The 16,567-nt window shown below is 37.2% G+C and overlaps 2 protein-coding genes and 1 pseudogene across 2 annotated transcripts; 2 read left to right on the top strand and 1 right to left on the bottom strand.

Annotated features, from left to right (window-relative positions):
* The first annotated feature begins 401 nt into the window (after positions 1–401).
* On the top strand, positions 402–2,185 carry LOC125468537 (putative pentatricopeptide repeat-containing protein At1g12700, mitochondrial). The gene is given in 2 exon segments (XM_048564431.1): positions 402–928; positions 931–2,185. Coding segments are annotated over 2 exon segments (1,401 nt in total). The 5' UTR covers positions 402–405; the 3' UTR covers positions 1,809–2,185.
* Positions 2,186–3,918: 1,733 nt separating this feature from the next.
* Positions 3,919–6,159, top strand: LOC125468534 (annotated as a pseudogene).
* Positions 6,160–14,267: 8,108 nt separating this feature from the next.
* LOC103938354 (peptidyl-prolyl cis-trans isomerase 1) lies at positions 14,268–15,091 on the bottom strand. The gene has a single exon (XM_009348361.2). It carries the CDS (start codon positions 15,030–15,032, stop codon positions 14,514–14,516), a length of 519 nt encoding a protein of 172 aa, XP_009346636.2. The 5' UTR covers positions 15,033–15,091; the 3' UTR covers positions 14,268–14,513.
* Between the last annotated feature and the right edge of the window lie 1,476 nt (positions 15,092–16,567).

Genomic DNA, 16,567 nt, shown 5'->3' with positions numbered 1-16,567 from the left:
AATGTAGTAGTTTGAATTATTTGAGACTTGGGCTTGTTCTTCTTCATGCTTATATTCTCCCAACAAAAATGAATCATTTTTTCTCGTTGATTTGTGTATTTATTTTCAATTTGCGTTTATCTAGAACTAGAAAAAAAAAAAAAACATGAAATTCATGGTCTTGAACTCTCACAACTCTTTGATTTGTGAGCAACTCTCAACTCGCTAACTTAGAGATGCTAAAGATGATGCGGGCAACGATTGCTGCCTTCCGTTGTCCCTTTCAACCAAATCTTGACTCAACTTGCCAATTTGAAACATTATTCGGCAGTCATCTCCTTGAATAACCAAATGGTTGTGTCCGGAATTCATCCTAATGTTTATACTCTAAACATTATCATGAATTGCTTTTGCCATTTGCCCCAAATGGGGTTTGGTTTGTCAGTCTTGGGAAACTTCTTCAAATTGGGTTTTGAACCAAATGTCGCGACCTTCAACACCCTAATCAACGGCTTTCTTCTTAAGAATCGAGAGGCCGAGGCTGCAGCACTTTTCAATAAAATGTTGGAGAGTGGTAATTGCAAGCCGAATGTGGTTTCTTTCGGCACATTAGTTAAGGATCTTTGCATAAAAGGTAACAATAGTGCAGCAATCCAATTGCTTAAGAAGATGGAAGAAAATGCTTGCATGCCTAACGTAATTGTCTACAACACGATCATCGACAGTCTTTGCAAAGATTCTCTAGTTGTTGATGCACTGAACCTCTTTGTAGAAATGACGAGTAAGGGCATTGCTCCTGACATCATTACCTATAACTCTTTGATTCATGGAGTTTGCAAAGTAGGGAAGTGGAAAGAAGCTACAAGATTGTTGAATGAAATGGTGGAGAAACCTATATTTCCAAATGTGCACACCTTCAATGTCTTGGTTGATAGATTTTGCAAAGAGGGCATGTCCAGGAAGCAAGGAGTGTGGTCGAAATGATGACGCAAGGGGATAAAGCATCCGATACAATTACATACAATTCGCTTATAGATGGTTACTGTTTGCGAGGAGAAATGGACGAGGCGAAAAAGGTTTTCGAAATAATGCTTAGCAAAGGCTGCATGGTTAATGCTCGTACTTATAGCATATTGATAAAAGGCTATTGTAAGTGTAAAAGGATAGATGATGCTCGGATGATTTTTCTGGAAATGTCTCATAAGGGAGTTGTTCCAAATACGGTTACTTATAACACTCTTAAGGATGGGTTTTGCAAGATGGGAAGAATACGAGATGCACAGAACTTGTTCTCTCAAATGCAAGCTTGTGGCCAACTTCCAGACATTCAAACTTATTCTATTTTATTGCATGGCATGTGTGCAAACCAACAATTTCCCAAGGCAGTTGAATTGTTGGAAGAGATGGAGGGAAAGAAGTTGGATTTTGATATTGTAACTTACAGTATTCTTATTGAAGGATTATGCAAAGCTGAAAAAGTTGAATATGCATGGGATCTCTTTCGTAGTTTATCATCAAAGGGAATTCAACCTAATGTCAGGACATATACCATAATGATTAGTGGATTTTCTAACCGGGGACTAGCAAGTGAAGCAGAAAACTTGCTTAGAGAAATGGAAGAGAAAGGTTGTTGTCCAGTTGGTTGCACGTACAATACAATTATCCGAGGGTTTATCAATAACAACGAGACATCAACAGCGGTAAGGCTTATTCAAGAAATGGTGGAGAGAGGGTTTTCTGCAGATGCATCAACTACGGAGTTGGTCGTTAACTTATTGTCTAAAGATAATGTAGATCATGCTTTGTTGGCATTTATAGAAAGAACGTGATGAAATTATTTTGCATTTTGACAAAGTTTCAGTGCTTCCTTCTCTTGAATGCTACAGTGGAGGGAGTTGTTTTGCTGCTGAGCGCGGTTCAGGTAGCCATTCATTCGTGCATTGGCTAGTGATGTATGATATGTGTTATTAATTGAAGCTATCATCTTTTAAGATTATGATATCTGTTGAAAAAGCAGAGTAATGGGACTGATATGAAATTCGTAGACATATTTATGGCTTGGTTTAACTTCTCTTTTATTTTTTGGTAATAATTATCTTGAGGAGATTATGTATACTTAATTTTAAAGGATATGGGTCTGATGAAAGAAGAAATGGAAGAAATGATAGCTACAGGAGGAGGACTCAATCCATTTCTTAAACTTGTGCAGCTGCTCCAACACCAGATACAAATTACAATACACATCTGATCAAATGATAGATCCGAATTCCATCATGAAAGGTACAATCTGTATCCGATCAAACGATGTCAGATGTGATTAAACAAAGAATATACGAATTCCATCTTTTCTTAATCATTTTTCTATCTGCACTAAAATATTGCAAGTTCACCATTGAAACAAATGCCTTGAGTTGTTGATATGAAGGTTCACGAGTCCTGTTGGTAATGTATGTCCAATAAGAAGGCAATTGCAAGTAAATGTTTGGCTCCATCAGTCTTCCATTTCTGAATCCAGGACAGGGAGGATGCTCAGGGCTGAAGAATTAAGATGCATGCCCCAAACAATCCCCCCATATTAACAGGTACAGGTGTTGAGTAAATTTCAATAGTGCTGGGATGATAAACAGACTGGATGACTAGTAAAAGACCAGCAATTTGGAAGAGCTCAATTTGGCATAAATGTGGCGTTAATCATTACAGTTATGCCTTCTCCCAACTGACGGTGTTTAATTAAGCGAGCATATGCTAGTAATTACCAACCTGAAGAGAAAGTTGCGATTTCATATCCCAATACAAGGCAAAAACTGGCGGACTTTTCCTTCCAACTGCGAGTCTGCGAGTACTACAAGCTCCTGGGTGAAAACCAGAAGGGACACCTGATACAACGGCTATGTACTTCTCAGGAAGCCTTTCTTTCCTAAAACGAGCACCAGCATAAGATGTTGTAAGAATCTGGATATCTTTACAGATTACTACCATGAATGAAGACTGATTTGAGTTTGCAACCACTTTAACTCTAGTGAACCCTAGAAAGTGTGGTCGTGCTACCTCTCGGAGTGATCCAAGAGACCTGCTGGCATGAAGCTCGAAGCATAAGTTGACATATCCATTGGTGGTATAGGCTTGAAAATGTAAGGTTTCTTTTTATTGGATTACTATTATAATCTCGAATTAGAAACGCTGCAGCAGCATTACCATAATACCATTGGCATGAACAAAACCATCAGAGCTAATTTTAAAAATGCATATATTAGCCAAATAGGAATCAAGTCAAACGCTAATTAGAATCTCTCAAAGTGGAACTCTCCATATACGCTCCGAACTGTGCTCTCCGGCAAGTTCACCATCGAAACAAATGCCTTGAGTTGTTGAAATGCAGGTTCACAAGTCCTGTTGGTAATTAGGAGTGTATTCAATTGAAATTTTGAGGGATTTAAATTCTTTTAATGAATCTAGGCGTATTCAATTAGAATTTTAAATGATTATTTAAAATTCAAAGTATATTCAATCAGGATTTTAAAATAATTTATTAAAATCCTTAGAAATCGGGTGTATTCAATTAGAATTTTAAAAAGGTTTATAACATTTCATGTGTATTCAATTAGAATTTTAAAAAGGTTTATAACATTTCATGTGTATTCAATTAGAATTTGGAAAAGTTGAGGAATTAGAGGAAATTAGAGAGATTTTGTAGTGTATTATAAACATCCACAAATCTCACATCTCTCTATGAAATTTCGAGAGAATTCAATCAAAATTTTATATAAAATCTTTACAAATATGTTAAATTCCATAAAAATCTATAAATTTATAAATCTATTTAAATTTCTTAAATTACTAATTGAATACGCACCCTAAATTTGGGAATGGTACGATATTACTATTCTGACCTATTTTATTAGGTAGTTGTCTTTAACTTTCCCCGTCAAATAGGGATATTGAAGCTTGAGAGCTTTACCCTTCTTGTTTTCAAACTAAGAAGAAAAGCAAAAGTTAACAGGTTGAAGCAGATTCTTTCCTCCATATATCATCCTCAGCAAACGTTTTTCGGAAGGAGGCTTTACTCACTGACTCGCTGAAGATGATGCGGAAAACAACAGCTGCTGCTTCTTCTTCTTCTTTGAAAGTTGGTTATGGCAGCAGCAGACTCGGACTCAGATTCGGAGGTATGCTATTTTGTCTTGTTCAATCTTCTTCTGTTGTTGTTTTCTTCAACAATTACTTGGTTTTGTTTCACTCTCGAGCTTCTAAATCGACGGAATCAAGAAACACCCAACAACACCGTCGTGTGAAAATCACTAATGTTGAGGATGCTCTCAATATGTTCGACGAAATGCTTCAAAGGCGTCCTCTGCCTTCCGTTATCCCTTTCAACCAAATCTTGACTCAACTTGCCAAGTTGAAACATTATTCGGCAGTCATCTCCTTGAATAACCAAATGGTTGTGTCCGGAATTCGTCCAGATGTTTATACTCTAGCCATTATTATTAATTGCTTTTGTCATCTCAACCAAATGGAGTTTAGTTTGTCAGTCTTGGGTAACTTCTTCAAATTAGGTTTTGAGCCAAATGTCACAGCCTACACCACTCTAATCAACGGCTTTCTTCTTAAGAATAGAGAGGCCGAGGCAGCAGCAGTTTTCAACAAATGATGGAGAGAGGTAATTGCAAGCTTGATGTGGTTACTTTTGGTACACTAGTAAAGGGCCTTTGCTTGAAAGGTAACAACACTGCAGCAATCCAATTGCTTAAGAAGATGGAAGAAGGAGCTTGCAAGCCTAACATAGTTGTTTATAGCACAATCATTGACAGTCTTTGCAAGGATGCTCTAGTTGTTGATGCACTGAACCTCTTCTTAGAAATGATGAGTAAGGGCATTGCTCCCAACATCATTACCTATACCTCTTTGATTCATGGATTTTGCAAAGTAGAGAATTGGAAAGAAGCTAAAAGATTGTTTAATGAAATGGTGGAGAAACAAATCTTTCCAAATGTGTGCACCTTCAATGTTTTGGTTGATACATTCTGCAAAGAGGGTATGGTCCAGGAAGCAAGGAGCGTGGTTGAGATGATGATTCAAAAAGATATCAAACCTAATACAATTACAAACAATTCACTTATGGATGGTTACTGTTTGCGAGGAGAAATGGACGAGACGAAAAAGATTTTTGAAGTAATGCTTAGCAAAGGCTGCATGGTTGATACTTGTAGTTATAACATAATGATAAACGGCTACTGTAAAAGTAAAAAGATAGATGATGCTCGGATGATTTTTCTGGAAATGTCTCATAAGGGAGTTGTTCCAGATACGGTTACTTATAACACTCTTATGGATGGGTTTTGCAAGATGGGGAGAACACAAGATGCACAGAACTTGTTCTCTCAAATGCAAGCTTGTAGCCAACTTCCGGACATTCAAACTTATTCTATTTTATTGCATGGCATGTGTGCAAACCAACAATTTCCCAAGGCAGTTGAATTGTTGGAAGAGATGGAGGGAAAGAAGTTGGATTTTAATATGGTAACTTATAATATTCTTATTGATGGTTTGTGCAAAGCTGAAAAAGTTGAATATGCATGGGATCTCTTTCGTCGTTTATCATCAAAAGGAATTCAACCTAATGTCAAGACATATACTATAATGATTCGTGGATTCTGTAATGGGGGGCAAATATGTGAAGCCGAAAACTTGCTTAGAGAAATGGAAGAGAAAGGCTGTTCTCCAAATGGTTGGACGTACAACACAATTATCCGAGGGTTTATCAATAACAACGAGACATCAACGGGAGTGAGGCTTATTCATGAAATGGTGGAGAGGGGTTTTTCTGCAGATGCGTCAACTATTGAGTTGATTGTTAATTTATTGTCTAAAGATATAGTAGATGCCACTTTGTTGGCATTTATAGAAAGACCATGATGAAATTGATTTGCATCTTTTTAGTTTTGACAAGTTTCGGTGCATCCTTCCCTTGAATGCTACATTGGAGGAGGGAGTTGTTCCACTATCGAGTCCAATTCAGGTAGCCATTCGTTCATGCATCGCCTAGTGACTTATGATATGTGTTATTAACTGAATTTATCAATTAAGATTACGAAATCTGTTGGTGAAGCAGAGTATCTGGACTAGTATGAAATTTGTTGACATATTTATGACTCGAATACCAATCCATGAGATTGCCTCTGCTTGCTTTACGAATCCTGCAAATATGCGTATTAAGTGACAATCCAGGTCGGAGATTGATGCGAGAATTACTTGACACTCAAATTAAACCCTCGTTTGACAATTGTAGTAGAATGGATAAGTGAGGGATCGTTCTAGACCGGGGATTAGGAGGGCTTGCTAAAACCTTCTAAATTGACTTAAAAACATAAAAACACAATATAAAACACTATTTAATGCTCGAAGAAAGCAAAACTAAAAATAAGAAAGATTAAGACTAAGACTTCAACGAAATAGGGGGGAATTGGATTTGGACGAATTTAAACTAAAACGTAAAAACAATATAAAACGTTAAATTAGACTCAAAGAATGTGAAACTAAACGTTAAAACACTAAGACAAACCAAAAGAATCAAAATGCTTTAAAAACACAAACTAAATTGATTTCTAACTATATTGCACATTAAAGCAAAAGGGGGATTTGAGGTTTGACGAGAATTGAAATAACGAAACAAGTTAATAACTAGACAGAATGTAATTGATGAAATAAGATGGTTGGTGAATTAGCTAGAGGTTCTTTCTCCACACATGATATTTATGCATATGAATCAATTTCCAGTTATTCCTTCATTGAATTATGAACGACAATGCCCCAAATTAACCGTGACATCACTAGTTAACCCTCAGATTTTCCTTATATTATTGGATTGGATGGCATCATTCGACAACCCAAAACATTCTCAAAAGTTCCCTACATGTCATCATAATAGAGATACAATCGAAGATCATTAAGAATAATGAAAACCATAAGCATTGACAAAGCACTTGCAACTATGACATCATGTTACTCATGCTAAGAATTAAACTTAACGCGATCGTGACAAGCGACCTTCACTACTTTCAAGTATAAGTTAGTGACGATTATGTGAAACCTTCTTAAACTTTAGCCACATATTCATGCATGCTAATTAAGTGTCGACCCTCAATCAACAAACACAAATAAGTTAATCATCAAATAGTTAAGCCAATTGCATTCACGAATCAAGAGTTCATAACCGGAATTCATCAATTCATATTACATAAATAATCATGGTATTGAAATCACCCCTAGCTAAAAAGGGTTTAGTTCCTCATAACTTTGAAATCAAAGAAACACCTAAACATTCCAACAACTCAAACGTGAATTGTATGAACGTTTAGGCCCTCTTATCTTCCATTCCTCATATTACAAAACAAAGAGAATTGAATTTAAACTTTGAAATCAAAGAAACGCGTAAACATTCCAACAACTCAAACGTGAATTGTATGAACGTTTAGGCCCTCTTATCTTCCTCTTTATTGTGGCACAAGAACTAAGGGATGTTGTAGGTGTGTTGAATGGATTGGGGGATTATGGAAATGGAAGAAATGGAGGAAAAATGGAAGAAAAACTCACGGCTAGGGAGAAGATGGAAGTGTTTGTGGTGTGTTGTGTATGAAATGAGATGATGAATGAATGAATGGGATAGGAGTAGTGGAGGGAACATATAGGGAGAGAATGGATGGGAGAGCATGTGAATGATAGCTAGGAGAATGATTAAAGGGGTGTGAATGGTTGGAAATGCATGTGGGTGAATTGGTGGTGCAATGATGAAAGAATAAGTGCATGTGTGTGTTTTGTGTTGGAATGAATGTGGATGCATGATGAAAAGTTAATAAATAATGCATGTAGGGTTAGGAAATAAAATCATAACTTAAAGGGGGGATGATTAAAGGATGTGGCTAGGTTGGAAAGGTGTGGAAGATGGATGGAATTAGGGGGAATGCATGGCAATGATGGGGAGTTCTTTGGTGATGAATGCAATGATGAAGAGTGAATAAATAATGCATGTAGGGTTAGCTAGGTTGGCTTTGTTTGGGTGCATGTGAGTTAAAGAGGGAGAATGTGGTGAAATGATGAAGTAGGAAGGTGGAAATGCATGTGAATGCATGTGAGTGCATGTGTGTGTGAATGGGTGTTTCTTGATGGTTTTGGGGTTGTGATGCATGTGAATGCATGTGGCTAAGGCTTGTTGATTGGGCTAGAGGTTTTGCATGGCTCAAAGGATTGTTTGATTGGGCTAGGCCCTTTGTTTTATGTCCAAAGTGCATACAAGGCTTTCAAATTCGTCCAACACTTTGGCTCCAAAAATATGCTATCCATTCCAAGCCCAATTTTGCTCCAAAATGCTCCAAAATGCATCTTTTTGCTTCCTTAGCCATATGAACCTAAAAACACACGAAAATGGCTTAAACTACTAAAACAACTATGAATTAACAACATAGATGCACGAAAACAAGCTAAGTAAGTTGCCTAAATATGCTCCTATCAGAGATAAGAGTCCAAGACTAGCTCCCAATTCCAACCTTGCGTAGCCTGAATAATTAGTCGTGTTTGAACGTGATAATTGCTTGTTTAACCCTTTTTTTTTTTTTTTTTGAATAAAAGATATTATGTACACTTAACGGGTGGGAAGTGAGTTAAGCCTCACAATAGGCTAGCAACAATATGGTTCAAATACGCTGTTGACGAGAATCGAACCTAAGACTTCTCACTTACAAGTGAAGAGAAATACTGTTGAACTATAGTATTAAGTGGTTGTACAACTTTTTTTCAATTTCAAGAGTTTAACATTTTGTTTGAAGGGCTTTTATGTCCAATTAGTTAAACTGCATATCAATAGATCTCTGATTGTCAACTAAAATTTTATAAAATTAACATTCTAACCTACTAATCAAAACTAAACAGAAATAAAATATAATTTTACACAAACTAAATTTTGCTATTTTTTAAAATGTAATGCTGCACTTACCATATATTTGCATATTTGATTCATCTCTCTAATAGCGTGTGGGCCGCCAACGCATGTGGGTCATATATTTGTTAGCAAGATAGTACAAATATATTGTAAAAATAGCAAATTTGTTTTTTGAAGTTTCACCCACATAATTCTAACATATCTTTAACATGTTTGAATAAAGAAATGACAGGGTTTTATTTTCTAAATTTATAAATTTTCTTATTTAGTTAACCTAAAAGAAGAAGGAAATTAGATACATAATTTGTTATTTTTAAACTCTCAATTATAGAAATTGGAAAATGACATTTATTTATATGGAATTTAAACTTGGGAATTTAAGGTCCTAAATTCCAAGTTTTTCTTGCAAGCAAAAATTCTAAATTTCTATAATTATGGATCCAAACAAAAGGATTAGTACATGTCAATTTATAAATGATGACTTTTACCCAAATTCCAAGTTTTTCTTCCACGCAGAAATTCTAAATTTGTATATTTATGAATCCAAACAAGAAAATTAGTACATGTCAATTTATAAATGATGACTTTTACCCAAATTCCAAGTTTTTCTTCCACACAGAAATTCTAAATTTGTATATTTATGAATCCAAACAAGAAAATTAGTACATGTTAATTTATAAATTTTGATTTGTATCCAAATTCCAAATTTATTTTTTTTTTATCCAAATGTAATGTAATATTAAAAATAAAAAATAAAAAAGTCTTTCTCTCTTTTCTGGTCTCTCCCATGTCTCTCTCCCTTACATTCTACACACGTTGTGTTATTTTTTTAACAAACAATATTATCTACACGGAGAAGAGGAATGAATTTAGTCTTACAATGAGTTAGCAATGATATGGTTCAAATTAGTTTTTAATGAAAATCAAACCTAAGACCTTTTACTTACAAATAAAGAAGAATACCACTATACCTTAGTATTAAGTAATTGAATAAGAATATTACTGCTAAGTATCATTTAGAATAGTGAATGAGTCAGTTTTCACCAAAAATAGGAAATCATGCTAACAGTAAAAGCAGATTCTTCCCTCCATAAATCATCCTCAGCAAAAGTTTTTGGGAAAGAAGATTTGCGTACGGATTCGCTGACTCAATGGAGATGATGCGGGCAACAACAGCTGCTGTTGCGGCTTCCTCTTTCTTTGAAGGTTGGTTATGGCAGCAGCAGCAGACTCAGACTCTAATCAGTTGAGGAAAATGGGGGTTGGCTTTTCTATCTTGGGAAAATTCTTCAAACTGGGTTTTGAACCAATTGTCATGACCTTCAACACTGTAATCAGTGGCTTTATTCGTGAGCATAGAGAGGCTGATGCTGCTGCACTTTTCAACAAAATGATGGAGGGAGGTAATTGGAAGACGGATGTGGTTACTTTCAGCATACTAGCAAAGGGCTATTGCTTGAAAGGTAACAACACTGGAGCTATCCAGTTCCTTAAGAGGATGGAAGAAGGCAATTACAGGCCTGATAACACGATCATCAACAATCTTTGCAAGGATATTCTAGTCGTTGATGCACTAAACCTCTTCTCAGAAATGACTTACCTATACCTCTTTGATTCATGGATTTTGCAAAGTAGGGAATTGGAAAGACGCTACAAGATTATTGAATGAAATGGTGAGTAAACATATCTTTCCATGTGTGTGCTAAACATATCTTTCCAAATGTGTGCACCTTCAATGTTTTGGTTGATACATATTGTAAAGAGGGGATGGTCCGGGAAGCAAGGAGCGTGGTTGAAATGATGACGCAAAGGGATATTGCACCTGATACAATTACGTACAATTCACTTATAGATGGTTCGTGCGTGAGTATGCATCAATAATAGCAGTACAGGACACAACAGTAGGCTCCGACATCTGATCAAACGGAGACCGAGCCAATTTAAGCTCCCCCCATTTGCCAAACCATGTATCATGACATTGCAAGTGACAGAATTCCCCTGCGGGTTTTCATCAAACACATTGAGAGCAAGCGCCAACGAGCCACAAGTAGCATATATATTAATCAGGAAATAATGATAGGATTCGTGCATTACCTGAGCGGTTAGGGTTAGCTCAAGAAGTGAGAGCGGGTGGGAGAAATGATAGAAGAAGACAATCAATCATTTGAAGACACTGAATGAACGAAAATTTGAGCACCCGATTGAAATTCAGAACGATATGATTTCTTTGTATATTTTTGTTCTTGACCAACAGTTCCTCCCAAAGACATACTCCACCGGAAGCCCCCTAATAACATCCCAAAACTCTGAGCAAGAGAATTAACACGACGCTTTTAACTGTTCTTTCTTTTTCTCTTTATCCTTTTTGTTTTTTTTTTTAAGCTCTACGAGTAACGTAGTAACTCTATGATATATACATTGTACCTCTCTGAAGTAAACTAGGGCAATCATGCCTCGGCTAGTGCCGGAACAGAATCACCAAGCGCTACCTCTTCTTCCTGCTCTTCAGTATTACCTTCAAGACGTGTTTCATCCACTTCTGCTGTGAAGTTTAGCGGCCCTTGTGGTGTTCCAAAGCGTGTAGTGAATATCTGTCTATGACATTCGTCACTAAAGTAGATGTAGGTGAAATGGCCCTCATATGGAAGCTTATGTACCGCAGCTCCTGGTAAAATCCGGTGAATGAAATCAGTCATCGATGGTGGGACCACCTTATCGGCCATCCCCTGTCAAAAATTGGAGGAGAATGGTCTAGATTAATACCTCCGATGAAAAATACTAAACGCTCTGTATAGTTTGAATGAAGCCATGGTATGGCGAGAGATTCGTTGTGGTTACAAGGAAACAATTATCACCAGAAATCTGTCTACGAGTATGTTACGCCATACGAGAGATTCGTGGTGCTTTATTCAGTGAACAAGAATCTCAGAGACGAGAGAAAGCCATAATTAATAAGCATTTCTGCACCCTGCCTAACACGGGCAAGAGTCAAAAAGAACTTCATTATAATAGGCATAGATTCAAGAGAATCTTTATCTTGAAGCTTCAGAATCACGAGCTGAAGCTGGAGGTGATTCTGTATAATTGGGAGCCAAGTGCTGGGAGTCAAGAAATTTCTAAGTATCAAGTCCATGGTAGTTAGGGAGAGGGTTCCATGCTCAGCAGTAGCAATACAGTTACAGAGAACTGGTAGTAGACTAAGACTCACATTAGATATTTTAGCCACGTCTTCAACAGAAGCTACATCTCTTGCCCCAACCAAATGCGACTTATGACAACTGAACTCCACTGCCGAGAGAAGCAACATAAGTAAGAGCCTAACTGCAGTGTCAACCCCCATATCTGATGGCCCCGTAACTAATGCTCTGAAATCACTCAATGCTTTAAGGCCAGAACCTGATGTTTTTAGTACAAGAATGCAAACAGACGAAGGCAGGCTTTTTAATTTTAATTTTTTATAATTTTTCCTTAGGTTGGTGGACTTGCCCATTATATATGTGTATTTTTTTTTAATTTTACATTTATAAATTCATCAAATCCAACAACTAAAGTCTAATATTATCAAATCCAACGGTAATAAAAAATATCTAACGATCTAAATTTAAATTCAACTGTCAAAATAATTATAAAAAAAATATTTTATGTGTTTCGTATTTTTTCATGATGTTCCAAAAGTTTCGTATGCCAGTTTAGTGATTTTATTATTTATCGAAATCTAATATTTTTAAATTATCTTTAAATACAAAAACATATATATGTGATATAAATGTAGATAATAACATTGGGTGGACCACACAGAAAGCTGACACAAAGCTGCATCATCAAATATCAGCCATCCTCCAATACCCATTCTTACCTCTACCTGAGCATTTAAAGCATTTAAAGAGATAAATCAATTTACATCCAACGAGTTCGTAAATGTCACGTTACATTTTTAGACTCGCCATATCAAGGCCCATTACAGACAAGTCTTTCTCCAACTTTATCCACTAAAATCTCGTTTGGCAGCTCAGACTGTACTGATTATTTCTATCAGATAGTATAAATAGTTACCGGATAATATTGATTAAATTAATCGGACGTTTGATGCAGTATCAGACTAATAACCGTATTATTTATATTGTGTTTAGTACTGAACAGATAAGAAAGGGGAAGAAAAAAAAATTGACATATCTTTGTTTCTTTGTTTGTTGAGATCCGAGACGGAGAGCCGAAGAGTCTGTGGTGGAGGAAACAGAGAGAGATGCAGCGGCAGAGAAGAGGGGGGGAACTCCTACAGTAGCCAGAAGAAGATGCGGGGAGAGAACCGAAGAGTCTGCGGTAGAGGAAGTAGAGAGAGATGCAACGGCGGAGAAAGATGCAACGGCGGAGAAGAGAGAGGGAGATCCTGCAGTAGCCAGAAGAAGATGCAGGGAGAGAAAAGTCTTGTTCTGGGTGGTTGGATGGAACTTGCTGATGGTGGTGGTTCATGGTGACTGGCGGAGGAATTGGGTTTTGGGATTTGTGGGATTCTTTGGTTTCTTGGAAGCTACTTGGAATTTTGGGAAGTTTTGATTGGGAAAATGGAGGGAGTGTGGTTGGTTTTTGTAAGCAGAGAGAGCAGCTGGGAAAAAGAAGAGAGGGGAAACGAAGAAGAACAGAGGGAGGGAGAGCCCCGACTAAATTGTTCCGTGGTTTTGTTTTGAAGAGTAGCGGGTATTTACCGGATAAAATAAATGGATCGAATTATTTAATCCAATAGTTATTTAATACGAATGAACACTAAACATCTTATTCCGTATAATTAGCACTATCATGTGCCAAACGGGGCCTAAAAATCCATGAATATGCCAACAAGCACCACAATCCAAAAACCTAAATTCATATATTTTACCATATTTAGAAAGAATATACTAAAAATCTTTTGGTACTGCAAACTAATTAGATAAAAAAAAAATACTTGTAAAAAATATAAAATAAAATTTTTAAAATACTAATTACAATTCTCTATTTAAATACCGAACATATCATGGTAAAATACCAATTTTTAATCTACATTTACAAATTATGTCACTAATAAAAATTAAACACGAACAACCATCCTCCAATCGTTTTGATTTACAAATTTTGACTTTTGGTTTAAAATTTCGGTCACCTTAAAATTATCCTAAAAGCCAACGGTTCAACAACCAACAATTAAACAAGAAAATTATTATTAACTCTCCAAATTTCTCATTCTGCGTTTCTATATTTAGAAAAAAAAATACAGTTGTAAGACACAAAATTAAACTACATAATTAGATCACAAGCAATAAGCAAGCATAATTAATGTTATAATATAAAGCACTGGAAAAAAAAAGAGGGACAAAATAACTGAGAAAAAAGCCTAATTTATTTAAAGATAATAGCTCAGTTCGACAGAGAATAAAGAGTCTCAGATGAGAAACCACCGGAAGAGCATTAGACGGAAAATCAGAGAATTAAACCATAATAAGGTCCATAACCCAAACCCTAATATGACGCCACCTAATTAGTACCCAAATTTAAAGACTCATAATAACAAAGACATAGAACGACGACGTTTCCATCATCCACATATGAGCAGTCGAAACGGCATCGTCTAGGAGAGCTGGCCACAGTCGGCGATCACCACCGGCTTCGAGGTCCTTCCCTGTCCAGACCCCACCTTTTCGATGTTCTTCACCACATCGAGCCCCTCGACCACCTGCCCGAACACCACGTGCTTGCCGTCGAGCCACTCGGTCTTGGCGGTGCAGATGAAGAACTGAGATCCATTAGTTCCGGGACCGGCGTTGGCCATGGACAAGATTCCGGGTCCGGTGTGCTTCTTGTTGAAGTTCTCGTCCGCGAACTTGGCGCCGTAGATCGACTCGCCTCCGGTGCCGTTTCCGGCGGTGAAATCACCTCCCTGGCACATGAAACCCGGGATCACGCGGTGGAAGGCGGATCCCTTGTAGTGGAGGGGCTTGCCGGAGCGGCCGGCGCCCTTCTCGCCGGTGCAGAGAGCCCTGAAGTTCTCAGCGGTGCGGGGGGTGGTGTCGGCGAAGAGCTCCATCACGATGCGGCCGGCCGGCTGGCCTCCGATCGTCATGTCAAAGAAAACCTTAGGATTTGCCATTGCTAGGGTTTGATTGGTTTGTTGGAGAGGAGTGATTTGGGGAAAGAGAGTACGATTAGGGTTTGTGATGCGTGGACGAGGTGACGAGGACGAGGGGATTTATAAAAGGGTTTCTGCGGTGGATATCCAGGGCAAGCTTTTTTCAGCCGTTGGATGGGAAAACGTGGAGAGAATCCGAAAGGGGATGGGTTAACCGTGGTTGGGTCCGGGTTTTAACCGTGGTTAAGTTATGGGGACCCGAGGCTGAGTGAAGTTACTGAAGTAGGTATATGCTTTTGTCATTATTCGGATAAGGGTTCGTCGACATCTCAGATGAGAAACGACGCCGTTTGGAGGGGGAATTAGGTTGCTGAGGCACACGTGGCACACGTGCTCTTCAATCAAAAAGTAAAAACGCTCACAATTTTGACTGGTCTTACAAACCCTATCTGGAGCAGATCCAACGGTGGAGATGTCACGAGGGTTAATAAGATGCCAACAAATACGTGAAGCCAAAAGATCTGAAATTACGGGTCAGGGGGCCCAATTTTTATGCGCCCCAAAAAAAAAAAAGGGATAAATTAATGTACACCAACCAGGAAAATGTGGGTTGATCCAACAAATAATCAGATTAAATTAAAGATTAGTTGGTTCTCAATGGAGTAGGCAAATAGACACTCAAATCTATTTTGATAAGCCACAATCACGATTCACGTAGGTAAAAACATTGCTCCAATGATGTAGTCAATTTCGTATGCAATTTTTGCCTATACTCACAAGTCACAAGGTAGGCATTTTTCACTACTTCCAACCAATGTTCTAAAAAACTCTGCATAACACTGTTTAAGCAACTGGTTACCGTCTCGATTAATTTCTAGTCGTTTGAAATTAATAAAAGGTGCTTAGACCTGCTTAGGTGTCCGCTAGCCAGCCTAAACACCCGCCTAAACTTGTCTAGGTTGTAACTCTCACTTAAATAGAAAACCGATAACTTTCATTTTGCATTTTATGTTTTTCAATAAAATGTAAGAACTTGTTGAATATTTAGATGAACACTCGTTATATGCTTGTTCTCATGTTTTTAATATGTTCTAATGCTTTATACTTTATGTTATAATTTATATGTCATTTTATTTTGCAATTTATATATTCTAAAATAATTATGTATTTTATTAAGAATAAATATACACTTATTTATACAATATATAATTAACTAACTTAAATTTGTCTAGGCCTCCGTCTAGCCGTCTAGACGCTAGGCCTCAGCCTATCGCTCAACTAACTCCTAGTGCTCGATTAGCGCTTGACATCTTTTAGAACTCTGCTTTCAACATTTATAGGAAAATGTGCCTCACATCACTATTTTTTTATAATAAAGTATTCCATGTAGAGGGAAAAAAATATAAAATGAAGTATAAAAGTAGATGTTAAATATGAAATAAACTAAAATTTTGCCTGCTTAGTTTTTAACTATTCTATTGAAATGATCAACTTTTTCTATGTCGCAATTGAGTGGCCAACTCACCACGTCAATAATTATAGGATAGTTTGTCTAT

The sequence above is a fragment of a genome, unplaced genomic scaffold (assembly GCF_019419815.1).
Source record: "Pyrus x bretschneideri cultivar Hongxiangsu unplaced genomic scaffold, Pyrus_bretschneideri_v1 Contig10, whole genome shotgun sequence".
NCBI lineage: Eukaryota > Viridiplantae > Streptophyta > Magnoliopsida > Rosales > Rosaceae > Pyrus > Pyrus x bretschneideri.
This window is presented reverse-complemented; position numbering and strand designations above follow the sequence as displayed.